This window comes from Macrotis lagotis, chromosome 4, assembly GCF_037893015.1.
Source record: "Macrotis lagotis isolate mMagLag1 chromosome 4, bilby.v1.9.chrom.fasta, whole genome shotgun sequence".
Classification (NCBI taxonomy): Eukaryota; Metazoa; Chordata; class Mammalia; order Peramelemorphia; family Peramelidae; genus Macrotis; species Macrotis lagotis.
The window spans coordinates 85894457-85922242 of record NC_133661.1 but is presented as its reverse complement, the minus strand read 5'-3'; the positions used below and the strand labels follow the sequence as shown (position 1 = coordinate 85922242).

At 36.7% G+C, this 27786-nt stretch overlaps 2 protein-coding genes and 1 long non-coding RNA gene across 9 annotated transcripts in view; 1 reads left to right on the top strand and 2 right to left on the bottom strand.

The window, feature by feature from the left end:
- LOC141521167 (uncharacterized) overlaps positions 1-441 on the bottom strand; it is a 115889-nt gene extending 115448 nt beyond the window's left edge. For both annotated transcript variants that reach the window (XR_012477859.1, XR_012477858.1), the window contains exon 1: positions 193-441. This is a non-coding gene — a long non-coding RNA (uncharacterized LOC141521167). The remainder of the gene's footprint in view (positions 1-192) is intronic.
- On the top strand, positions 353-10130 carry LOC141521165 (interferon-induced protein with tetratricopeptide repeats 5-like). Its single transcript, XM_074233414.1, has 2 exons — positions 353-500; positions 6733-10130. The coding sequence occupies exons 1-2, from the start codon at positions 496-498 to the stop codon at positions 8171-8173; spliced, it is 1446 nt and encodes a 481-aa protein (XP_074089515.1). The 5' UTR covers positions 353-495; the 3' UTR covers positions 8174-10130.
- The window catches only part of SLC16A12 (solute carrier family 16 member 12), a 142340-nt gene continuing 120492 nt past the window's right edge, over positions 5939-27786 (bottom strand). For 4 of the 6 annotated variants that reach the window (XM_074233409.1, XM_074233408.1, XM_074233411.1 and 1 more), the window contains exon 7: positions 5943-25860. In XM_074233409.1, the coding sequence (XP_074089510.1) occupies positions 25601-25860 (260 nt within the window). In that variant the 3' untranslated portion in view covers positions 5943-25600. Of the gene's footprint in view, positions 25861-27786 lie in introns of all 6 variants that reach the window. The other 2 variants (XM_074233413.1, XM_074233412.1) reach the window with 2 other exon arrangements.

Sequence of the window (27786 nt, the reverse complement as noted above, 5' to 3'; positions counted from 1 at the left end):
GGGAGAGGGGGGAGAGAGAGAGAGAGAGAGAGAGGAAATGGAGGGAAGGAAGAAGATAGAAAGAAAAAGAAAGACAAAAAAGGAAGGAAGAGAAAGAAAGAAAAAAAGAGCCCCCACCTCCCAAGGTTATTGTGAGGATCAAATAAGATGTCTGTAAAGTGATAAGCAGAGTAATAAATGTTATCTCCTCACCAAATTTGCCACCAGTTCAAAGTTCCCAGAAGAGGTGCCCCTCTTTAATTTCCATTTCCCATTAGCGATCAGTTTCACTTGATAGTTTTGGTTTCCATTTCCCACTTTCATGTTCATCTGTGACGTGCAAGGGTTCTCCCTATAAGAAGGAAAGGCTCACACACAGCAAGCTATGAGTCAGCAAGCTGTGCTCCTACTCGTCGCTAAGAAAGCACCCTCTGGAAAAGCCCTGCAGACAGCTCCTTGAAAAGCAACTGAGCCTAGACTACAGGACTGCAGATTTTGGATCAACTGGCAAGAAATATGAGGTAAATAGCTTTCTTTTTTTCTTTGTTTCTCTCTGCCTGGAATGCAAATCACTGCAGGCAAAGATCATCCAACCAAAAACTTCTCTTGAATTCTAATCATTAAGCAGTCGTGTTGTTCCATAAAGGTTGATGTTCGTGCATTGCATCTTCCAATATTTGTTTGTTAGTCCATTAACACAAACAATAACTTGTTGTTGGATAGTTGTGGTTTTTTCCCTTCCCACTTGTCAGACTCTTTTCTGACAGACGTTGCCAGCTCTCCTTGAGAAAATCAAGAGAGCAGCAAGTCTGATCTAAGATGTTCAATGTTTCCGAGAAAGGTCAATTTTTGAAAAAGAAAATTCTGACAGCAGGAGTCCTCTTTTGCACTTGTCAGGGGATTACAGAGGAAATGCAAGTGTTTGGAGGAGGGAAGATTTCTATTTGTTTCTGATTTTGTTTTGCTGTTGCTGATTTTATGTTATCTAGAATAATACTAAAACTGATTGTCCCTGCCATGTCAAAAAATGCCCACCTCTTGGAGGGAGGGATTTTTGTCTTTTGTTTTCTAGGTAGGAGTTTTAAAAGCATTAAGGACCACAGTTTACCCACTTTAGCTGCTTAATCAATGTTTCCTGAATGTGGATCAATGCAAAGGTATCATTGCCCCTCCCTGAGATCCTAGGTAAATGCCCATGCCACAGGAGGTGTCTGTGGACAAAAGACAAAGCCAAGACTGTACTTGATAGCATCCCAATACTCAGCAGACCAGGATGCAGAGAGTTAACCATTGGCATGCTGGGAGGTGCTTGTAGTGACATCTTCCCTCATTTCCAGCCATTTCTCACCATAGCCTACTTTTAAGACCCAGATCCAGCAGAGTCCTCTGCTCCTGGAAGATGTTCCCGACTCACTTAGCCCTTCCTGGTTCATTTCCTTACTTTGCATCCCACTGGAACAGTTTATTCTGCTTTTCTTGCATATTGCCTTATCATCTCTCATATGCCAATGGTGTCTCTCTAATTTGGGGGGGGGGGGGAATGCCTGTTGAGCAAAGAGTCTTAGACTGCTTTTGTGTACCCTGATGGCAACTTGTTTGAAACTTAGTAAATGTTCCTTCCTCTCCTTTGTTCTCATTCACAGAAGACTTTTTTTAATTGAGCTATAATTCCCTCAACACCAACTCTTATAGTTCAAAAATCAAGTCAGAAGAGACACCAAATGAGTGAAACTTGCTTTTCCCAATTTCCTAATACAAAAGAAGAAGCAGGACCATGTGGGTCCGAGCTTTTCGTAATGGGTGAGGACTCCTTCCTCTCCATGGGAGCTGTTAATGTTAGGTTTAAACCCATGCCAACTATTCTGTGTGTGTGTGTGTGTGTGTGTGTGTGTGTGTGTGTGTGTGTGCGCATGCATTACTTATGAGCTTGTATCCTTTTGCTTCTTGTACAGTCTACCTTAGACCTGCTCCATTTTTGGTTCAATGATGAAATGTAAATACTCTGTACATAAAGATTTTGTGAGGTTTCATCTTTTGCAGAGAACACAGATCAATGTGTCAGGGTACTGTTTTTCACCCATAAACCTATGTGGCAGGACCATCCTATTAACCCATTCTGCAAAGATCATAGAATCCTAGATCTAGAACTGAGCAGGAATTCAGAGACCACCCTTTATTTTATATACAGGAAAACTCAGAATTGGCATACTTGAAATCACACAGATAATAGTTGTCATAAGCAGCATTTAAATATGGGTCCTCTGAGATCAAAGCCAGGAGATGTTCTTTTTCATTGTTTCATAATAACAATCAGAGAGCAGTGATAACAGAATGAAGAAACCTTTAGGAAGCAATACTTATTTTTTTTCAAAGTGATACTGACCACAGTAAGAGTTAGGGGAGAATATTGCTTTCCTAAGCACTAGGTCATGGTAGAGACTGATACAAGGGAAGAAACAAGGAAAAAACCAACATAACTGATCCAGGATTGGGCCTAGATAAGGAGAAGGTAAAATAGCAACGTTCATCTCAAAGTAGATGTATTCCTCAGGTCACAGTCATGTGTGACCTCAAAATCACCAAATGTTTAAAAGTGGTTCTAAATCTCTATATTTTCTTTGCAGAGGTGGAAGACTATGAGTATGGGGGTGCAGTGGATAGAACATTGACTTTGGAGTCAGGAGGACTGAAATTTGAATCCAGTCTCAGACACTCGACTCTTACTAGTTGTGTGACCTTTATACATTATTTTCTTATCAAACTAGTTAACAAGTATTTTTATATGTTTGTAAGCCAATATGCTTTCACAACATAACTTGTGTATATGTAAAGATGAGTATTTAATTCTCACAGTTCACTTCTAATTGACACACAAAAGCAAATGTGGAAGCTGCAGAAACTGTGGTAAAACTTCTCTTTATTTTTTCTGGGCTTTTGTAGGGCCCACTTTTGGCCAATCACATCCCTGCCTAAGATACTATCACAGGTACAACTCCCAAGATGTGGATCTCAAAATTTGGTAGCCCTTACTGGAGACTGACCATTTACATGAAGTATTAAACTGTACAAGCTGAAAAACAAACTGAACAGAGGAAATTATATTTGAATCTAGAGGCAATTGAGAGCCACTTGGGTTTCCTGAGTAGGAGAGTGATGTGATCAGATTGTGATTAAAGAAAATCACTTTGGCAACTATAAAAAGGATGGACTAGTATATGGAGACCAATTAAATCTGGAAACCAATTAGAAGATGTTGCAACAATTTGATCATGAAGTGATGAGAGTCTGAACTGAGATTGATACTGTATTGGTAAAAAATGGATGAGATTCAAGATGTAGATATAAACAGCAAGATTGTTAACTGAGTAAATATGTAAGAGGACAGATGTTTTGAGATTAACACCAGGTTACAAACCTGAGAAAATGGAATAATGGAAGTGACAGAAGTCTGGAAATTAGGGGAAAATGGGGGCTAGTGTGAAGATACTTAAGGTCCTGTTTTGATATTGTTGAGTTTTGGCTGCTTCTGAGGCATCCATTTTGAAATGTCCAATAGACAGTTGGTGATGCAGCATTGAAGCTAAGTGAGGAGATGGTCTAGATCCAGGAGTGATCTGAATAGGTGACTGAATAAATTCAGATGATGAATAAATCAGATCCTATGGTATCTGATGAGGTCACTAAGAGAAGGCAAAGATGAAAAAGGATTAAGAGGTCCAGGGAAAAATTTCAGGCACACCTACAGTTAAGGAGACATGATATAAATGATGAGCTAGCAAAGGAAGATGAGGAGAAATTAGATGTGTTAGGAGATTTAGAAATCATGAAAACCCAGAGAGAAGAGAAAATATGTAAAAAGAAGAGTGGTCCTGGGGAAATTAGTTAGCAAATGGATAGGGCACTGGCCCTGGAGTCAGGAGGACCTGAATTCAAATCCAGCCTTGCAGACTTAATTTCCTAGTTGTGTGATCTTGGGCAAGTCACTTAACCCCATTGCCTTGCAAAAAACAAAAACAAAGAAAAAGAGTGGTCCACTATGTCCAATGAGGTCAAGACAGAAGAGGATTGAAAAAAATACCATTGGGTTTGGCAATGAAGAGGTCATTGATAAGTTTGGAGAGAGTATTTCATTGGAGTCATGAGAGCAGATGAATAAGAAGTGAAAGGAAAGGAAGCAAAAATAAGCAAATAGTTTTTTCTAGGAATTAAGCTGTGAAATGAGAGATAACAATTTGAGGGAAAGTTAATATCTCATCAAGAGTTTCATTTTTAAGAGACTGAGGGAAAGAAGAGAGTGAGGCATGATACTGTCAAGGGGTTTAGAGATGAAGATAAGGAAAAAAGAGATAGTTTATGTCAAAAATACTTAGGAACAGAAGACTATTATAATGGAAAGAGAGGTAGCCTTAAAGCCCGGAAGATTTGAATTCAAGTTTTGATACATACTGGCTCTATGACCCTGTATAAGCCAGGTAACTCTGAGATCATAAGGTTCAAAGAAGATACCAACCTATGCAGGGAATTACTTTTTTTGTAAATTTCTGATACCAATGAAATCACAAGTCCAGGGTCTATCCATAAAGGAAGGCATAAGGTCTACCATGAATTACATAAGGGCAAGAACATGATGGAGCTAGGACAACATGGAAAGATTACAACCAGTGTAACTCATAGACAGCTTCCCACCAGAACCCTGGGTCAGTACCTCAGCAACAAGTCATCATCTGTCCTCTCCATGCCTTAGACCAATTCAGTGACCAGCAAGGATCAATGGTTTGGAACAAGTTTTCCCTCAGACTTGTCTGAGTGACTTATATCTTATGTCACAACAAAAGACATGGGGAAATTTCTTTCCCAATCCAAGCTTAGGATATGGAAATTTTCAGAAGCTATAGCAGTTTAGTGGGTTGGGGGGGGGGGGGAAGGTTGCAAAGAGAAAGCAGGTGTGTCAGGAGAAGGGAATGTACCTACAAGAGCAGTAACCTGCCACAAGTGAGTTTTGGGGAATCTCAGTTCCTCAAATCAGAGAAGTTTGAAGAAATCCCACAGGCACCCAAACCACAATTTTTTATCCTGCTGAGATAGATAGATAGATAGATAGATAGATAGATAGATAGATAGATAGATAGATAGATAGAGACAGAGAGGGAGAGAGATGATAGATGGGAAAGAGGGACAGACAGAAAAAATAAAAAGATAGTTCATCCCTTTCTCACATGCACATTACAGGAGGATATGGTCCTAGGAATTAGAACTGAAAAAGTCCTTGGATATTAATTAGCTTAAACCATTCATTTTACAAGTTTGTGGTGAAGATGGAAGAAGGACCTTCCTCCCCTTCTTTTTATTAAACCCTCTTGATATCATACACTAAACACCATTTTGCAGAAGGAGCCCAGAAGGAGGAAGTGATCTGCCCAAAATATCATACAAATAGGAGAAATATTCTCTCTTCCTCTCCCTAGCTCCCCTGTATTTTTCTTTATCTTAACTGCCCATATTTAGGACTTAATTTTTAAAAATTATATTTCTTGGATGCAATTTTATATTTCTTATCTTTAATTTTAAGATTCAGTGGGTGGAAACTTTTCAATTTCTTAAATAAATAATTAGGTGTTTTCCCCGTCTGTGGTTCTCAATACTTTCATTGTATCATTGCTTTCAAAAAAAATTCCCCTACTCTGCTTTACAAAAAATAATTTTTTCAATAAATAACAGAATTATTTACATAATATTTCTAGGTTTGAGGAGAAAGTCATACAATAAAATTAGAGATATCTGTTATATAAATAATATGCCTCTAATTTTATTTTATACATAAATGTTACATGCTTTATATTTCCTTAACTATACATCTATTAAATCTCTGAACCTCCTCACCCCAAATCAAATATCTTTAGGTTGACTATTTAATTTTATATTTTGGTATGTTCAGAAACTAGCACATTTAATAAATGAATAATAATAACAATAAAGTTAACATTTATATAGGCTTATTATGTACATTACTATGCTTTGAATTTCACGTTTGTTTCTTACAATCCTGGGAGGTAAATGTCTGAGACCCAATCTGAACTCAGGTCTTCCTGACCCCAAATCCAATATTCTATCTGCTTTGTTCAAAAGAGTGAGAGATGGTGAGGGATAGGGAAATGAAAGGGTGTCAAATTTAAGAAAAATGTAAATTAGGAGCAACTAGATGATGCAGTGGACTTGAGAAGACCTGAGTTCAAATCCAGTTTTGGATATTTATTAGCTATGTGACCCTGAGCAAGTCACTTAACCTCTTTGCCTCAGTTTTCTCATCTGTAAAATGGGTAGAATAGCCCCCTACCTCCCAGGGTAGTGGTAAGGATCAAATGAGACAATGATTGAAAGTGCTTAGTGTGGGGTATTTTCGTTGTTCAGTCATTTTTTAGTTGTGTCCAACTATGACCCCATTTGGGGTTTTGTTAGCAGAGATACTGGAGTGATTTGTCATTTCTTTCTCCAATTCATTTTACAGATGAGGAACTAAAGCAAACAGGGTTGAATGACTTGCCCAGAGTTACACAGTTAGTAAATGTGTGAAGGTCAGATTTCAACTTGGGAAGATGAGTCTTCCCAGAAATCAACATGCTGCACTACCTAGTTTTATATTGATGTTATGGTACCTTTATTAGTAATTATTGAAAATAAAGGCATTTGGGATTATGAGTCACCCACTATTTCTATTTATGCCTCTGAAACTAAACTGGATTTCATCTCTTTTAGTGACATATCTAAGAATTCCTTGAGAATCTGCCTGCTGAAGTTGAATTGTCACTTCACTTGGGATCTCCAGAAGGAGGACATTGATCTACATGATGCAGAAGAGAAAATTGATGCCCAGTTGGAATATCTGACCTTGAAATCCAACATTTCCCTTTTTAACTTAATGGCCTATGTGAAACACCTAAGAGGTCAAAATGAAGAAGCTTTAGAAAACTTAAAAAGTGCCTTAGAGTGCATAGAAGAGGGTGACGAAGACCAGGTGGAAAAGAAAAGCCTTGTGACCTGGGGAAACTATGCCTGGATCTATTATCACATGGACAGACTCCCCGAAGTCCAGACTTACCTGGACAAGGTGGAGGCAAGTTGTAAGAGGCTGTCAAGTCCTTTCAGCTATAAGATAGAGCTTCCAGAAATTGAGTGTGAAAAAGGGTGGTCATTTCTCAAGTTTGGAGGGAGGTATTATGAGAGGGCCAAAGCTTGTTTTGAAAAGGCCCTGGAGTCAGACCCTGATCATCCTGAATTCAGTACTGGATTTGCCATTGTTATGTACCGAATGGATGAGTTTTATAAAGAGGGTGGTGGTAATAAAAGCCTTTCTCTAAACCCTCTGAAGAAAGCACTTGAGCTGAATCCAAAAGGTACTTTTATTAAGGTTCTCCTGGCACTCAAGCTTCAGGACATAGAGGAAGGATCCAAAGGAGAAAAATATATCAAGGAAGCCCTTGAGCAAGTAGCTTTCGAGCCTTATGTCTTTCGCTATGCAGCAAAATTTTATCGGAGAAACAACAATCTGGAGAGGGCTATGGAGCTCTTACAACAGGCCTTAAGACAGCTACCAACCTCTGCATTCTTGCATCACCAAATGGGACTTTGTTATAGGTCACAAATTGTCCAAATTAAGAAGGCCAATGGGAATATATCTAGGGGTAACTGCAAAGCAGAAGTAGACAAATTAATCCAAAGAACCATATTTCATTTTGAAAAAGCTGTCAAACAGAAATCTCTGTTTGTATATGCTTTCTTAGACCTGGCCAAAATTTACAAAGAAGCAGGTCAGGTTAAAAAGGCAGAGGACATTTTTCAAAAAGTTCTGCGTATAGAACATGTCACAGAAGAGGAGAAACAACAAGCCCATCTCAGATATGGCCAGTTCCTGGAATTTCACAAGAGAGATAGAGATCTTGCCATGTACCATTATTTAGAAGGGATAAAGATAAATCCCAAGTTTTGCACCTTGCTTGTAGATGCTTTGAAGAATTTGGCTCTTAAACAGTTGAATCATAATACTTTCCATGCAAAGAGTTTGGGGGCCCTTGGTTTCATTCACAAACTGAATGGGAAGAACAAGCAAGCAATAGAGTATTATGAAAGTGCCTTGAAACAGGATCCTAATAACAGTGAATATATCAGTGCTCTGGTAGAGCTGCGCCTCTCCATTTGAAATACTACATTTCAGAGGGTTTTTAAAAATTAAAACTCTTTATGAGTTTTTAAAATTTTATTAATTTACACACCTAGCAGACTATAAGGCACAAACTTTAGATAAAATGAGCTATGTAGTTTTATCCCCGAGCTGAGAAAAGACAGGAAAAACTCCTCTGATCAGTCCTCAGGGACAGCTTCCTGAGGACCAGTTGACCGAGGAAAAGGAAACTGGAATTGGAGTCTATAAGAATCGCCTGTGTGACTTTCTCTACCACTTGGACTCTTTTCTCATATCTCCTCTTTTGGGGGTTTCCTAGACTTGTCTCTGAGAACTTTCACACCACATCTAAATTCTAAATATAGTAATCTAAATCTAAAAATAGTAATAATCTGGCCCCTAAGTCTAGCAAAAGTCAAAAGTTGCTGTTGTTCATTTTATTTTTTAAATAGAATTAGGAAAATACAGTCAAGGTTGAATAAAGGTGTTACCTCTGGATCTGCTACCTAGAAAAAGAAATAACCTGAACCATAACTTTGAACCATATTGAGAATATTTTCCAGGTCAAAACCATATTTTTTATCAAATGGAAGTACAAGAGAAAAAGTATCACACATTTTGGGGTCAAATAATATGAATTTGACCTAATTGGGTTCTCTAATAAAAAAGGTATTTGACCAAGGTCGATCTCACTGTCCGACTCGGTGGTCTTCAATCAAGGTACATTTTGAGTCTTTCAAAAGTATAGCTTTGGAATTTTTTTTTGACTGAAGGCTTGGAAAAGACAATGGGAATCTCCTAGAGATCTTTTCAACTTCCAAGAATTTAGAGTGCTTTAGCTTTCAAGTGGCATAGGAGGACCAGTTGTTTACAGGCTCTGGTACCCCAGAGGCTACATAATTCTAACTTCAGTGTATATGGCCCTTCTTTTGCTATAAGACAAACTTTATCTTCATAATCATGGTAATAAAAGAATATGTAGAAAGTAGACTGATTGCACTTTTCCAATTGAAACTCTCAACAAGAACAAGAATTCATAACAAGGAATATTTTCATTGGAGTCAAACAAAAAGTCTGGGGGTTGGAAGATGGTTCTACTGGATGGCAGTTGGCTCCAAAAGTGAGGACAATGAGTACAAATAGTCACTCTTGAATTAGGTAGAATCCAAACCTAAAGACTGCAGGTTTGGGGGGAGAAAGTAGACTGAGCTTGTGTGAATGAATAAATCCAATAAAGATTGTAAGTACAACAGGTTGATGACAAAGAAGCAAACCTTCTAATGTAGAAAAGTGAAATATGACCACTTTCATAGATCACCCACTCTTAACTGAACTTTTAACTCATTTAAAATATATATATATATATACATATATATGCATATATATGCTTAAATTCTCCTAAATTCTACGGGATCTTGGAATCTAATATGATCATTTATTTCTCATTAATAAAGTTTATAATCTCTTTTTATAATAAATGAATTATCCCAAGCCCCTCCTTTGGTTCATCAAATATTAAATATTAAATAAACTGGAGAAACCTTCTTTCCCATTAATATTTTTGTTTCTCTGAATTAAATAAATATTAAGATACTCAAATTCCTTGTCTTTTCTCTTGTTTTTTCTTTAAATCAGCCTAGCCCTCCTCTACCTGAGCTAACTCAATCCTCATTTATCTTTCTTCCAGGCCCCCTCAACTCATGCCAACCATATGAAACTAGGATATATCCATTCATTGCAAGCATATTCATCAGTTTGAACTTTTCAATAATTAAACCTGTTGCTTCCTGACTCAAGAAAGACTTGAAACCTGGCTTTCCCTCCAGAATAGCCTTTTTGTTGCATCTCTCTTAAATGGAATCTGATTCTTCTCTACTAGCTAATTAAATGTTGATATTCTAATTGGAGTGAATAAGATCCATAGGATCAAAGACTTGGACCCAGAATTGGACCCTGGGAAAAAATGAGTCAACCCAGAATATTAATGGGGGAGGGAATATTAATAACTGAATTTTGGTAGTCTTTTATGTTTTTTTAAGCACTTTCAGGTAAGCAGTGCTGGTGTGATTATCCCCATTATTTTTAGATAAAGAAACTATGACTCAGAAAAATTATTTGATGACCTTTGGTCCCAAAATTAGAAAGTTCAAAGCTGAGCACTACTAAATCCAAACTCAGCATTTTTTAAATGCTGTCCAAACAAACTCTACCATGATTCCATCCTGGAATTTCTTTCCTACTCCCTTTGTGCACTATTTCACTTGGTGATTTCATTTGCTTCCTAGCTTCAACTATTATCTATTTGCAGGTGATTCCCAGATTGATTTATTAAGCCCCAATCTTATGAAGCCCCCATATCAAATTCAACATGTCCCCCAAAAATTCATGTGTCATTTTGTTCCTCCAAATTTTCTTATTGTTGTTGATTATATGTTGTGTGTTATTGTCGGTTATTAACATCATCATCCTCCTAACCACTCAGGCTTGCAACCTAGGTATTATTCTCAATTTCTCATTCATACTCATGCCACCCCCATTTCCAGTCTGTTGCCAAGAAGTTTCATTATTTTTATTTCTGCAACATCTCATTTGCCTTCCTTTCTGCAGGTCCCTATCACTCACCTCAGGACTGTTGCATTAGCCTGCTGATAGGTCTGTCTACTCAGTTCTCTCCATACTCTCATCAATCCTCTTCTCAACTACCAATGATCTTAAAGTAGAGGTCTACCCATGTCACGTCCAATTCAATAAACTCCAGTGACTCCCTATTATTTTTAGGTCAAATATTTCTGTTTGATTTCAAAAGACCTTAACAACCTGATCCCTTCCTACCTTTCCATTCTCCTTATAATTTTAATTCCTACCACCATCACCCTCATACATACACACACACACACACACACACACACACACATGCTACAGTCCAATAACACTGGTCTTCCTGGCATGCTTCTCACATCTCCTGACTGTACCTTTTCCCTGACTGACCTCCAGGTCTGAATTGTTTTCTCCTCAACTACTGCCTGGCTTCTTGGTTTTCTTCAAGACTACTCAAATCCTACAATCTACAAAATTCTTCAGTTGTACATAACATGTTTTCATATTGTGTCTTCCATTGGAATGTGAACATTTGAGGTCAGGGACCATGACTTTAGTTCTTAAAAATGATCATCTCATATATTGCATGTTTGAGATTGTCTACCCATGCGCTAGGCATATCGAAGAATTACAGATTTTTAGAACTGAAAGAGACCTTAGAGATCATCAAATTCAATATCTTCACACAAATATGAAGCACATATAAGTAGGACAATGAAGAGAGGGACAAGTCTAGAGTCAGGAAGACCTGAATTCAAATCCAGCCTCAGATTAGCTGTCATATCCTAGGCAAATAACTTCCCTGTTTGCCTCAATTTCCTCATCTGTAAAATGAGCTAGAGAAAGAAATGGCAAACTACCTTAGAATATTTGCCAAGAAAAGCCTAAGTGGGGTCACAATGAATCAAACAAGATTGAAATGCCTGAACAACAATAAACATTGCTAGAATTCATTTTATAGATAAGAATACTGAGGTTCAAAACTCTGTCAACTCTGTTAATGACTCATCTGAGACTGGAGCTTAAGACTTTCTGGACTCTTAGGCCAATCATTGTTTAATCAGTTCCAACACACTATTTTTTTTTTCCTTCTTCATTTTATCAAGGTCAATACTGTCTAACAGAATCTGTCAGATTAGAGATGGCCAACTATCTGTGAGGCATTCTCACATGCTTCCAGCAGATGGCAATGCTACCTCTCATTGGCCTGTGGATCCAGGCCAATCTACTGAAGGATTTGAAATTCTATCAGGGTAGAGGAAGAGAAAAACAAACAACAATTCATCTCCACCCCCAAAGGATTCTACTCAAAGGCTTTCTGCTCTAAGAGGGAGAATTGAGATATGATTTTTTGATTCATAGAACAAGAAATCCCCACTTTCAGCTTGATGAACCAGTTTGCTTCTAGTCAGAGAATGTTACAACTGGAAGGAACTGTGATTTTGTTGAGTAAGTAGACAGAAAAAAAGGTGGAAACTCTTGGGTTTTTTTTTTAATCAAAGAGGGTAATTCTTTCCTGTATTGTAGAAGGGATTAAGTCTGCATATAACTCTGCCAAACTTAACCACAAAGTCAGAGATGATTGCCTCTCCACCCAAGTACTATATAATCCAAAAACACATTAAACAAGATGAATTTTTATAACAAATGAATCCAGTCCCTTTAACATTGTCTAATAATTCACCTCTATTTTTGAAAAAAGTAAAATAGAAAATAATGATTTGGTCCAATCTATTATGGACTCTCAGATTTGGAAAAGACCCAAGGTGGCATCTGGTCACTGTGGGGAAGAAAAAGAACATCGGGTCTGGAGTTAGAAGATTTAGACCTGAATCCCAGTTGTTCAGACTTTAACTGGGTTTGGAATTATAGCTTTGTAACTGGCAGGCTCCTCAAAGATCACCTAGTTTGGACCCCTTCGTTTACAGATGAGAAAATTGAATCCTGGAATTGAAGTGGCTTGCTGGAGGCCACACAGCCAACACATAGTAAAGGCAGGATTTGAATCCAATCATCCTGATTGTGTGGTTCAGTAGTTTCAATTTCAGTTCTTCATGACCCCATTTGGGGAGTTTCTTGACAAAGATACTAGAAAAGCTTGTCATTTTCTTCTCCAGCTTATTTTACAGATGAGGAAACTGAGGAAAACTGGGATAAATGACGTGCCCACAGTCACATAGCTAGTAAATATCGGAGACTAGATTTAAACTTAGGAAAATGAATCTTTCTGACTCCAGGACCAGCTCTCTATCCACCTAGCTGCCCTTGATTCATCCATTCAATATTCTTTCCACTTCATCAAAGAGTCTCCCACTAAATGAGTTTCTATCTCTATCTCTATTCTGCTGTCTGTCTCTGTGACTGTTTCTCTGACTTCCCATTTATGTGTTATCTCTCTCCCCCCTCTCTCTGTCTCTTTGACTCGTTGTGTATGTTTCTCCGTCTCTTTCTGTCTATCTCTGCCTTTCTCTGTTTCTGTCTCACTGTCTCTGCTTTAGTTTTATTACCCGTGAAATGAGCAGATTGGATTAGAGCAAGGACCCTTAACTTTTTGTGTGCCTTGTACTCTTTTGGCAGTCTGGTGAAGTTTATGGGCTCCTTTTTCAAATAATGTTTTTAAATTCAGGAAATAAAATTCAGAAAATTAAAAATGGTAACCAATTGTATTAAAATATAATTATCAAAATATAGTTGAAAACAAGCTAGTGGGGGGCAACTAGATGGCGCAGTGGATAAAGCACCGGCCCTGGAGTCAGGAGTAGGTACCTGGGTTCAAATCCAGTCTCAGACACCTAATAATTACCTAGCTGTGTAGCCTTGGGCAAGCCACTTAACCCCATTTGCCTTACAAAAAACTAAAAAAAAAAAAAAAAAAAAACAAAAAGAATTAAATAAAACAAGCTAGTGGACCCAAGGCTAAAATCCCCCTGGAAATAATCTCTCAGGTCCCTTTCAGCTTTAATATTCCACAATATATTAACCTCCCACCTCAAGAAGAAATTCCTTGAATAATGTACTGAGAGCTTTTGCTGGCACACTCCCAATGATGATGTTCTCATTTCTTTATGAAGGAACTTCATTCTGTTTCTCAGAATGCTAATTGCTAAGAAGTTCTCTATATTGTGTTAATCTGCCAACTCTAACTCCTTCCTCTTGCTTCTAGCTCTGCCTTGCTCACTAAATCTAATCCCAGTTGAATGAGGTAGCAGTCCTTCATATATCTGAAGATAGCTGTCATGTCTCCAAGTCATGTCTCCATGTCATGTCTCCAAGCTAAACCTCCTTATATCCTTCCAGATAGGATCTCTATCAAGGCTCTCTTCTCTCCTGGATGCCCTTTGGATGTGAACTGGCTCATCAGTTTCATTGAAACGTGATAATCTGAATACAGCACTCCCAATATGTTTAGAAGAAAACAGTCTTGTAGGTAAAGCAACTCCCTCCTGGGCAATATGGATGTAAATTCACAGTAGTTTATTTTTAACAACTAGACAACTACTACAAGCCTGAAGACCTTTTTTTTCACTTGAATAGTCCTAAATCCTTTACAAATTCTTCTTCAATTACTCCAGTTTATTGTGTTCTTTCTGTTCCCCAGGATTCCAGAACTTATTGGAACAATCTCTCAAGTGGAAAGCTCACTAGACCAGGAATCCAGATTCTTATATTGACTTAAAATATTGATTCTTCTAGTAAGGTAGTCAATGAACATTTGGTAAGTGTCTGTTATATGTCAGATTATATGTCTAAGCTAGGAGGTAACAAATACAACTTTTTAAAAACAAAGCTACTGCTCTCAAAGAATCTACAATATAATGGGGAAAGTAATAATAATAATGTTAATGTTTGTCCTTTGTTCTGGAAGAAGACCATGACATCAAGGAGATGATGCCATGACAAGCACATGAATTGAATTTGAGTGAGCCAAGTTACCAGCCTCACTTTCTCTTCTGGAGCCATCTGGGTCCCACGGCCAAACATAAATCATGATGGCTGGCCCTGGATGTGAGGTTGGATTTGAACTTAAGTCCTCCTGACTCCAGGGTGAATGCTCTATCCCCTGTGCCAATATAATGCGTAAAATACACTTAAAAGAAAGCTGAAAGGCATGAGGGAAGGGAAGAAGGTACTAACTTGGTCATCTTGAATAAGACATTTCACTTTACTGGGGCTCAGTTTTCTCATGTATAAAAAAATGGAGGTAAAACATGATCTAAAAACTATAATCTATCAATTTCAAATTTATGCATGAGCCTTCCAGAGAAGATCCTCTGCCTCAGTGCAAAAGAATGTAGTAGACCACCCTAGCTGAATTTTAACTAGGCTTAAATAACTTGAATCACACATCTTCATAGAGTCTAACTCAGAAACTTGGTAGACTCTATGAAATTGGAATGAGCTCTATACCATTTCTGCCATTTGTGGAGAAAAAAAACACCTTGAGAGATGAATCTGTCTCTCCTTGCTTCTGCTCACATTCTCTCTAAGAGCTGAAAGGCAGGATGAGTAATCATCTCATGAATGTTGTGGATTAGTTTTAGAAATGTCAACACTTTTCCCTAAGTTTTTGATGCACTACCTGTAGATATCTTAACTAGAATTGACCCTTTCAAATGTTGGTAGGTAGTGTATCTTCAAGAAGGCTTAATTAGACAAGGAAACTTCAAGTAGTCCAGACCAAGTCCCTATATCTGACCCTTCAGTCTGTCTCACCTGGACAGTTATACAGCTTGTTCCAGTGGCAAAGACAAACTCTCCTGGAAACAAGGAAACTGCTCACCAGTTGGGCCTCCCACATTTCTGAACATAGATCACTGACACAGGCTGCTCTGAACTACCCCTCCCTGTGGACTACTTTGTCCATTTACATTGAAACTTTTCAGACACATATGAGCCTTTAGCCAAAATATATACATGAGTTTGTAACAGAGTATTTATACATCTCATTAACATAGTGATTGGCTCCATAAATTTTCACTACCTCAGAGATAAATATTCTCCATTTGGCAAGTTGATTGTATATTGAGGCTGGGAACTTTACATTGAACAGTCAGGCAAAAGAAAATTACTCATGTCTTTGACAAGTGATAAAGTGATAAATTTGGACAGGTACAAACCTTTAAAAAAAACTAAACCAAATAAAACCCAGCTTTTCAAAAAATTCTATTCCTACATTATTAGAGAGACAAAGAATACTGCTGACCATTGATCTACTTCCTTAATTCCACCTGCTATTACCCACATATATACACACATACACATAGCACTGTAAGTAGATAAATATTCTCAAGAATAATTTTGGACAAGTGATTTTCTTTTCTGAGTCAGTTTCCTTAATACTATTTCTATTAACCTCATCATAGGGAGGTTGTGAAGATTATGCCAGTCAATGAACCATAAAACTATTATTGTTGTTTTTATTGCTATTATTATTATATTTTCCTTCATTCTAGAATTTTTTTGTCTTATCCTGAAATGGGCATGACAATAGATTTTAAAAGGTTGGCTGGTGAGACAGATTACAGCTTTGAGAAATCCTGCTAAATCAAAAAAATTCAAAGATGGACCCCAGGATGAGCCCAGATGGTGTACAGCAACATTCATCACCAGAAATTATTGGGTTTTTTGTTTTGGTTTTTTGTGAATTAACTCTTGAAATTGTTATTATATCTAAAGAGTTATTACCCACAATGCTTAAGTCACTATTCTTTAGAAAAATCTACATGTTTTAAATATTTTCTTTTTTTGTGGACTTTTCATGTGCCTTACAATATTCAGTAACAAATAGACTCATCCATATATATGATATAATTTGGACCACTGGGGCTTTCAGAACACACTCAGAGATTTCTCACCTTGCCTACTAAACTCAAACAAAAGTATTCTTCATTGATGACTTTCTTCCAGACCTTTAAAGTCTTTCTTCATGTTTTCCATTTCATTAGTCCTCAAGCAGTTGTGGTCTAGTTGGATGCTGACTGATACAAAAGCATCAATTAATAGACCAGAACAAAACCAATGAAAACTGTCAGTCTGAGTGGGAAGGAAGGAAGGATATGTGCCAGGGTTGTGCATTCCAATGAAGTATGTCCTTTCATGCTTCCTTTCACCTCATTTCTTATAAGAAAATATAGGGACTGGTTGGGAAGAAGGCATATTCCTCAATGTTTTATAGTCATTATTACTAAAGATACATTTAGCATACAATAGGGACATTTGAACTTACTTTGGGCATCACTTTACTATGGGCAAAGCTAGGCCCAGAGGGATATGTAAAGGCTATCACTATTCAATGAAGGGGAAAAGATATGAATGCAATTACATAAATTAAAACAAGATAGACTAGGGAAGCAGCTAGCATGACAGATTCAAAGCTAGAAGGAAACTTAAAGGCCATTAAGACCAATCCCATCATTAAGTAAAATTAGGCCACAGGTCTAAGTGACTTACCCAAGGTCATACATGCACAAAGTGCATTTCAACTTGAGATAAGAGAGAAAATGATATTCTGGGTAGATCAAAAGATGTTTCATGGGACAGCTAGGTGGCACAGTGGATAGAGCACCGGCCCTGGGGTCAGGAGCACCAAAATTCAAATCCTTCTCAGACACTTAATAATTACCTAGTTGTGTGGCCTTGGGCAAGCCACTTAACCCTATTGCCTTGCAAAAAAAAAAACCTTAAAAAAAGATGCTTCACAAAGGAGGCGGTGTTTGAACTGAGGTAAGTGGTGATAGTCAATTGAGGATGAGTAAAAGTATTGCAGCAAGATGGGTCCAATTGAAATTAGATAACATAAGTACTTGACCTAATCAACCAAGTTATATGACTTCCTCCAATTTCATTCAGTAGCACATGAATAGAAGAGGAAGTGACCCTTTGTGAAGGGATTCTATAATTCAAATGCCTTAATTTGTCTGAGAAAATTAATCAACTCCACTTGGGGACACCATTAAGAGCTAAGCTGTCCCAATGGGCATGTTGGAGAGTGAAAACTCTCCTAACTTGTCTAATTCAGTCAGTCTCAGACTATGCTTCACATTTCATCTAGTCACCCTCTAAGATGCTTGGGCTATCTACCTGCCCAAGCATTTTCTCATCTGCGTCTGCATCTTCCCTTGATCCCACCCTATAAGCACTACCCTCTGATCTTTCCTCCTAATCTCACTCTGGAACTGCCAATCAGATTAGTTATCTTATGCTACTGAGATAGTTTACTGCACTATCACTTCATTCATAATCCTCATGCTTATCTAGACCTAAATTCCTTCTCTGGCAGCATTCTCTTATATAATTCATTTCCCTTTATTATATTCTAAACCCATTTGGGACAAGAATTATCTCTTTATATATATATACATATAGATAACAAAATAAATGTTTATTGATTGATAGGTCAATGGTAAGAGTAATCCAGACACAAGTATTAATGGTAAACCATGAATGTTAATAAGATCAGGGTCAATCTTAGGGTGGAAGAGAAGTGAAGCCAAAGCAGGAATGCATAATAGCCTAGGAGAACATTAAGAGGGTCATAATGAGAATGAACAGTTTTCAAAAACATGAGACATATGGGGAAATGGAAGGATAAAAGAATACAATGGGATAGAAAATTTCAAAATTGTTTACCATAGAAGTAGATTTGTAGCTAATGATGGGGTCCTTAGATAGAGTGAAGAAGTAGACAATAGTTGAGGAGACTGAAAAAGTAGGAAATCTAAGTGTTCAAGGGAATATAAACATGTGCATTGAAGTCCCCAAGTATAAGGGGAAGGTTAGTGGTGGAAAGACAATGATTTGAATTTTGAGCACTAGAGAAGAAAGAGAAAATGACTGTGGGAAGGAAGATAACTTCTACCAGCATCTGGATTGACTGATTTATCTGGATGGAGTAAATCTCAGAGAAGAGGTTCCCGAGTGATGGCATCAGAAAGACGCTCTGATGGTGGCAATAGGAACTATGCTGTATTCCCCCTCCTCTTCAGTAGCCACAGTCACCAAAGTGACAGGAAACAGGTTCTTACCACTAACATCATTGGGAACATCATATGGTTCAAAGAATATAGTTGTATTCATAGAAATGCCAAGTAGGAATAATCCATAACCATTAGTTTTGCCACCACACACCAAGAACCACTGAGCCCTTCCATTTGACTTATAGTTGAAACTTTTTAAAAGTTGTCTCCTATTAAAATGTGAGCTCCTGAATGTCACTGCTAGATATATATCTCAAAGATATCCAAAAAGGAGGGGGGGGGACTATTTGTACAAAAGTGTCTATAGCAGAAATTTTTTTTTTAGGTTTTTGCAAGGCAAATGGGATTAAGTGGCTTGCCCAAAGCCACACAGCTAGGTAATTATTAAGTGTCTGAGGCCGGATTTGGACTGTGAATGACTTAACTATTCTCAGCAATACAATGATCCAAGACAATCCTAAAAAGTTCATAATGGGGGCAGCTAGGTGGCGCAGTGGATATAGCACCGGCCCTGCAGTCAGGAGTACCTGAGTTCAAATCCGACCTCAGACACTTAATAATTACCTAGCTGTGTGGCCTTGGGCAAGCCACTTAACCCCATTTGCCTTGCAAAAAAAAAAAGTTCATAATGAAGCATACTATCCACCTCCAGAGAAAGCACTGATACAAATTGAAGTATATTATTTTTCTCTTCTTTCCTTCTTTCTTTGCCTTCTTCCCTCTTTCCTTCTTTATTTCCTTCCTTCATTTCTCTCTTTTTAAATCCTCTTGTACAAAATGATTAAAATGGAAATGTTATATATGATTGCATATGCATAACTGATATCAGATTCCTTACTATCTCAGGGAGGGAAGGAAAGGAATAGAATTTGGAACTAAACACTTTTTAAAATGTTAAAAATTATTTTTACATATGATTGGGGAAAAATATTTTTTTAAAAAATAGAATGTAAACTCCTTGATAGAACATACTGCCTTAACTTTTCTATCTATAGCCCTAACCCTTAGCAAAGTACTTTGCACATAATAAATGCTTTAAAATGCTTCTATTTATTTATTCCAAATTTGTGACTTCTATAAAGAATGTTATTAAGAATTCTCTCAAAGAGACAACTGGATTATTGCTCTTCCTTTATCATCTCTACTTCCTAGCTTCTTTCAGATTCCAGCAGAAATCCCACCTTCTATGAGAACCTTTTCCTTATTCCCTTTAGTGTTAGCCAGTCAATTTATTTTATTTTTTTTTTAGGTTTTTGGCAAGGCAAATGGGGTTTAAGTGGCTTGCCCAAGGCCACACAGCTAGGTAATTATTAAGTGTCTGAGACCAGATTTGAACCCAGGTACTCCTGACTCCAAGGCCGGTGCTTTATCCACTACACCACCTAGCCGCCCCTAGCCAGTCAATTTAAACTATTTAAAATTTTTTTATTTATTCAAGGCAATGGGGTTAAATGACTTGCCCAAGGTCACACAGCTAGTTAATTATTAAGTGTCTGAGGCTAGATTTGAACTTAGTTCCTCCTAATTTCAGGGCCGGTGCTCTATACACTGTGCCACCTAGCTGCTTGAAGTGTTTCCTAATTAATTTTATGTTATTTAATGCCCATCCCTCTGTGGAATATTTTCAATTTATCCCTGAATCTATCTTGTTCATCCAAGATTTTTTTTTATGTTTTCTCCCCTGTTAGACTATGAGAACAGGATCCATCTTTTGCCTTTCTTTGTACATATTGTAACTTAGCAGAGTTTGGTACAACGTAGGCAGATAAAATAATAACTCATAATGGTTTCCTGCAAAGAATGCATGGCTTTGAAAGAAAACTGTAGCGAATAGGAGTTGTGACAAATAGGAATGATTGCATATATTCTGGTCAGCAGTTACAAAGATTTCAGAGTTTCCTAGAAGTAGAATTGGAAAGAAACTCAGAGGTATGTCATCTAGCTAAAATTCCATTTTACAGATAAGAAAACCAAAAGCATAGAGCTCATTTAGGAAGTGATGACTGCATTGGGACTTGAACCCACATGTTCTTGCTCTAAATCCAAAATGACTGAAAGTTCTGCCTTCTCTGATATATTTTGACTCCTATTTGTACTTAGTTCTCTCTGACAAAAACTGAAAATCAATTTTATTCTTCATGACCTTTTATAGACCAATCAGTTCAAAAATTCTCAACCATGCAACAAGAGATATTGTGGCAGATGTAGCCTGCATAAACATTCTTTGAGAATTGGAAATTGAGAGGGTGCCCATCAATTGAGGAATGATTGAACAAGCTGTGGTGTGTAAATGTAATGGAATACTATTGTTCATAAGAAGTGATGAGCAAGTGGTTTTCAGAGAAACCTGAAAAGGCTTTCTGATGCTGAGAAAAGTGAGCAGAACCAGGAGAACACTGTACCCAGTAAGAGCAACAATGTGCAATGGATGATCAATTATGATACACTTAGTGCTTCTCAGAAATACATCAATCAAGACAATCCTAAAACACTTGTGATGGAAAACTCTATCCACATCCAGAAAAAGTACTATGGAGCCTGAATGCAGTTCAAAGTATATTATTTTCACTTTTAAAAATTTAATTTTTTTGTTTTTTTTCTTTCTCTTGGGATTTCCCCTTGTTCTGATTCTTCTTTCACAATAAGAAAATATGTTTGCTTCTTGTTTCTGTCTTGGAAAGGAAAGGAGAAAATTTTGAAAAGTGAATATTGAAAACTGTTCCTACATATAACTGGAAAAATGCAATCATGAGATTTATTCCACTAAAGTTCTTTTTCTGGTGGCACTTGGGTAGATAGAGTGGATAGAGTACTGAGTCTGAAATCAGGAAGTCCTGAATTCAAATCTACACCTTTTAAATGAGCAAGTCACTCCACCCCTCTCTATCCTAACTGTAAAATGGGTATTATAATAATATTTTCCATCAAGAATTTCATTTGAGAAAATAATTCCAAATTGGCACATAGTAGGCACTTAATAAATGTTCATTTCTTCCCCTTCTCTTTACCTAATTCCTTATTGAAAGATGGAGATTACCCTGGGTTGGCATAGCCTAAATTAATTAGGCATAAACTCTATACAGTCATACCTCAGTGGAAAGATTTCAGATACATTCCATGATGCATTATGTGTCTTTTCACTTAGGATTCAGAGGTTTAGTCCCAGGTTAATAATATTTTTACTTTGTTATTTTGGGGGTAAAGAGGATTGATTTAACAACAACTCTCAAAGATTCTCTATCAAATTTTAGAGAGGATGGATTTGCTTAACACCCATGAAATTACCAAGTTTTGATCTAATGAAATATCTATTTGGATCAATTTTCAAACCATCTTGACCAGATCCTTTACCTGGGGTCTATGTAGTAACCAAGAAAACTTTAAATAACTATAAACTTTTTTATTATGTTATTGAAATAAGAAAATATCAGGATAAATATCTGAATCTGTCAGCAAGGCTATAATTTGCATATTATGTATCCTAAAAAGTGAGCCACTTTCTTGCCTTTGTCTGCCTATAACCTACAGTACCATAAGAAATGGGATAATGGCATATTTGAGATAAAGAGCTCAACCATCACAATTTGTTCCAATGAAATCCATCATAGCCTATGAATATCCTGTGGATTTGCCAAAGTATGGGTACATAACACTCCAACAATCAATTAGGAAATGACAAAATCCTAGAGTTACAAAATCTATAATTTCCTATAAGGTTTTTATAATGCTGGTCCCCAAATGGACAAATATCAAAATGGACAATTGTACAAATCTGAAATACACCAAAGGTTTCTGAAAAGTTCAGGGATCTATGCAGCTTCTGATTAACTTTTCTGAGACTCTGATACTTTAATATCTCTAAAGTAACATGAACATTTTTCCCTTATTAAAAAAATCTAGGAGAAGGCTAAAAAAGTTAAGCATCCTTGAACCCCTGTATAACTACAGTACAAAAACATAATAAAAATTCTAGAAATTATTTTGTATGGGAAGTATTATTGAAAGTCATTTGCAGGGGCACTTAGGTGGCATAGCGGATAAAGCACCAGCCCTGGAGTCAGGAGTACCTGGGTTCAAATCCATCTCAGACACTTAATAATAACCTAGCTGTGTGGCCTTCCTTGGGCAAGCCACTTAACCCCATTTGCCTTGGGGGAAAAAAAGTCATTTGTGACTTGTTGCTTTTTTCATGTAAATGCAGTCTTTCACAGATTTTTTTTCATTTTTAAAAAATATGGGGGGGGCAGCTAGGTGGCGTATTGGGGATGGATAAGTGGCATTGGGGGCAGCTAGGTGGCATAGTGGATAAAGCACCAGCCTTGGAGCCAGGAGTACCTGGGTTCAAATCCGGTCTCAGACACTTAATAATTACCTAGCTGTGTGGCAAGCCACTTAACCCATTTGCCTTGCAAAAAAAAAAAAAAAAACCTAAAAAAAAATATGACAACAATACTTTGGCAAATTCATGGCTTCATCAGTTTCTCCATGTTTCCTAATTCAAAAGTCTTCCATGCCTTCACATCCTATTGTATTCTTACATGTTTCTCAAAAATTCCTCCCCAGAGGATCTCCCTAATGCCCATTTCTTTTAATGTCTTAGAGACACCAACCTACTTAGTCTGTCATTGCCAAGATTGCCCTCCTCCTTTTCCCCTTCCTGCATGGATGATTAGAACTAGCAGAAGGAATGCAAACACATAAAGAAAACCAGACTAAGAGATAAGAGAAATCATTCAAATGTTTCTTCCAATATAACTTTGGCTTTCCATCAAATGGAGCTGATTATTTTATTCTTAAAACTAATAGGAATGTATTTTATTCAATTAATAGTTTTCATTTATCTAGGGTTTGTAAAGTTATTTTTAAGATTGTTCTAATGTTTATAAAGTTATTTTTCATTCATTATTCCCTTCAATCCTCCCAACAATACTGTGAGGTACATGTTATTATTGTCATCTCCCCCTTTTATAGATGAGAAAATTGAGACCCAGAAAAATGAAGTAATCCCCCCCCCAGATAAAATAGCTCAGGAGGATCAAAGGAAGATTGGAACTCAGGTCTTCCTGACATCAAGTAGAGATTTTAACCATGATTATGCCTTAGTTTTCAATTAAACTTTATGAAAAGATTATATTCCTAGCAAGCATATATGTTGAGGAATGTGTAGCTTGTTCTCTTTCTCACATGCAAATATAGTTACTCCCTAACTAACCCTTTTTAAAGGAAGCTACCCCAAACCAGGGTACATAGAAGGCTATTTCTGAGAGTCTTTGGAGTTGAAGAGGGTCTTTTGTAAAATTTTGCTAGCAGATCAGGAATTGATGATGTGGTGAAAAGGAATCCATCATCCTAGCCCTGAAAAAAAGAATTTCCCATGATCTTGCAAAAATTATTTAAACTCTCTGGGATTTTTTCATTTAATTTCAAATTTACTAGGTTGAACAAGATGATCTCTCTTAGCATTCAACTTCTATGCTATCAAATTCATTCTAAGAATTATAAAACCTCACAGAAGACACGAAGAGAAAGACAACTTAGGATTCCTGTCCTGCACCTATATTTGAAAGAGTTAACAAAGTGCTCAGGGGAACAGATTCTCCATTCTCCTCCAAAATGAGGTCCCTAGGTGATTTGAATCCTCATAGAAAAATTCATCCTTTCTCTCTTCTTTGATCAGTGCTCTAATGAAGGAACCATCAGTGTTTTCCCACTCAATAGAAAGCCTCAAGGAGAATTTGATTACATATATATCTATATCTATATCTATATATATATATATATATATAATAGAAACAACAGCAATGAGAATAAAAAATGAATATAGTATAAAAGACATTTTGTCTTAATTCTAGCATATCAAGAAGAACAATCTGATGAAAACTATCTCAGATTTTTAGCTTGAGAAACAATGTGCAAGACTGAATCTAAACATCTTGCCATGGAATTGTGATGATATAGCAGTTCACTGGTTCCATCTAGACCCTTTATAACATAAAAAAATTACTAAGTTATTGATGCTTCTAATGGAATGTCCAGAAATATAAATACTTGCAGAGACAAAAATATGGTTTTGTGTAGTTTTCACATTAGAATCAAAATCCAGAAGATCTGAGGTGAACTTTTATATGCTGCTAATACACTATAAACTATTTTCTATCTATTGAGAGAGAGAGAGAGAGAGAGAGAGAGAGAGAGAGAGAGAGAGAGAGAGAGTTTACTATTGGTAGTGCTGAAATTATTGGGAAAGTAGCCTTCAAGTTGAAAAGCAAAAGTCATGAACCTGATAGTGTGCAGATATGGGCAGAGAGGGAGAACTAAGAAAATAACGAGAAAAAGGATTGAACTGGGGATTTTATCTTGAGTCTGCGTTAGAATAAATGGTCACACTACTATGAGAAAATGTTTAGAATCCCCTTTCTCTTAGTAGCATAATAAAGATAGAACAATCTACTCACTGTTTCAATTTTCCCTTACAGAAGAAGGCCAAGGACAGGTAATAAATACACAAAACATCAAGAACTACAGTTAGGTGCACAAATTCTACTGCCCAAGAGAACCCAGTTCTCAATACTATGATATGATTTCTAATTCTACTAAGTTAGCTACTTCCCTATATTATCCCTATGGCAGTGCTGACAAAAAAAAATGAGATAGACTTAACTAGCACATATTGGGAATAAGAAAAAAAAACACAAGATGGGTCCAGTTTTCCTTTGTCTTTTGCCTTTTTTATATCAGTTATCTTATTCCCCCTATAAAAATATAACAGAAAAACATTCACTTTAGAGAACATATTTCAGGCAGAGAATGAATCCAAACTGTGACCCAACTCTCACACCTCTGAATGTTTCCAAGGCTCTATGAGTATTGGTCATATGTTGTAACTAGGAACTCCAGTGATCAATAAGTCACCATCCTTCTGGTCCAGTTCTCCTGCTACAGAATAAGCCACTGTTCCATTAGACCAAAACTGCAGTTTGGGACCAGCATCTTCATCAAGAGACTGCACCTGGGTTGTTTTCATCTTTTTAAGAAGTCTAGCAAAGCTAAGTAATATAGAACTGAAGATCATTGAAAATCCACAGAGAAGGAAAGCTGCGGTGTAGCTGCCAGTGGTGTCAACCAGCCATCCTGTTAGAAAGACAAAACAAAACATTGTCTTTATAAAGCAGTTCAATTACTTGCTCATTCCAAAGACTAAATTGTTTGCAATTACTAGAGAATGTGTTATAGTAATCAAATACTATAGAAAAATGTAGGTCACCGAACTAAGCAACTTGCTTTATAATACCAACTCTAAATCCCAACCTCTCTTCACTGTGCTATTCATTTCTCCTAATCACTCCAAATCCCCTACAGTGAGAAGTTGGTCATGGAAACTGTAATTAATAAAGTCCTAATAATAGTCCTAAATAACAGATAAATGAAGTCCTAATAAAAGTCTTAAATAAATCCTAATAAACTTATTTTAATTCAAATTCCAGTGTTTCAGAATATTGGAGTGGATTTAGGAGAGAGAATTTGAGAGTTTTTTTCAGGAGGGCCTTCAAGATTCAAACATATGTCCCCTGTATATTGTATAACATAATTATAGGAAATGTAGGTCATTGAACTAAGCAACTTGTTTTAAGATATATCTTCTAAGTAAGGGATTTTAAACATTAAAAAATGTTAAATGTTTGTTAAAAATGTTAAATGCCCCTTTGGCAGTCTGGACAAAACTACAAATCCCTTCTCAGAATAATCATTTTAAATGTTCAAAATAAAATGAGTAAAATGACAAAAGAAACTAATTTTATTAGAATATAATTAAAATATCTGGTTTCATTATTATTTTTAAGTACAATCAGAGTATCATTATTCTGAATTTGTGTACTGCAGCAAATGCAATCTATAGTCAGCCAACCCTGAACTGAGTGCTTAAAGAATAGGGAATAGATACAGCCCATACTCTGAATCATAGAATCATATCTGGCAACAGAGACCATGGAACCAAGGAAATAAAAACAGTTTTTTACAAAAGTTTTATTGTATAAATACAAACAATGTATTTTCTTTTAAAAACTATTCTGATACAATTTTCCAAATACAAATGTACAATTCAAAGAAATTAACAGGAGAAAAGACACATTATACTACAAAATCTACACTAAAGGCAACATCCCATACTGTTATAGAACTGGCAAGTAACTTCTTGGTCTGTAACTTATATTTAAAATGTTGCCACCAGTCACTAAGAAATTGAGTGACTTATTCCTGGTCATACTGCTACTATCAATCAGAGGCCTGGAACTAAGGTCTTGCTGACTTCCTACCTGATTTCTCTTTGCTGTACAGCTTATTTCTCCTACTGACTCCAAACCTTTATAATTAGAAATAGCAATGGCAAGATTTTTATAAGCCCCAGTGAACTTTTTCAATTCAAATTCAAGTGTTTTAGAACACTAAAGTGGATTTGGAAGGGAAGATGTAGAAGCATTCTCCATGGAGGGCTTCAACATTCATATGTGTATCTCCTATATATTGTGTAATATGAATTAACCTAGCAGGTAAAATTACTTATATTTACCAGGAAAAGTTTAGGCAACTGTACATCTTCCCTGAGTTTACTGCTTAAGCAGTACCTATGGTCAGAAGTGACCCATTTGTGTCCCAAGAAGTGACCCAAGAAGATGCTGAGAGTAGATATAGTATTGCTTTGAGGAATTCCCAACCTTCTCCTACCCCTTTTACAAATATTCCTCAATAAACCTAGGTAGGTTGATTTTCTCTTTTCTCTCACTTTTCTACCACTGAAAAAACACATTTTCATTTTCCCTCCCAACTTGTGTGTGTATGTATGTCTGTCTATCTGTCTGTCTATTTGTCAGTCTGTTAGTAAGGCAGGATGGGAAGACTGAGGCAAAGGAAAGAGTTTTTGACAGTAGGAACAAAATCCTGATATATTTCACATTTCTCTTTCTATAGAAATTCTAGTAGTTCATCTATGATCTCTATCTGAATGACTCCCAAGTCCACTTTTCTAGCTCTTAACATTATTTTTTTTCACATTCTTTT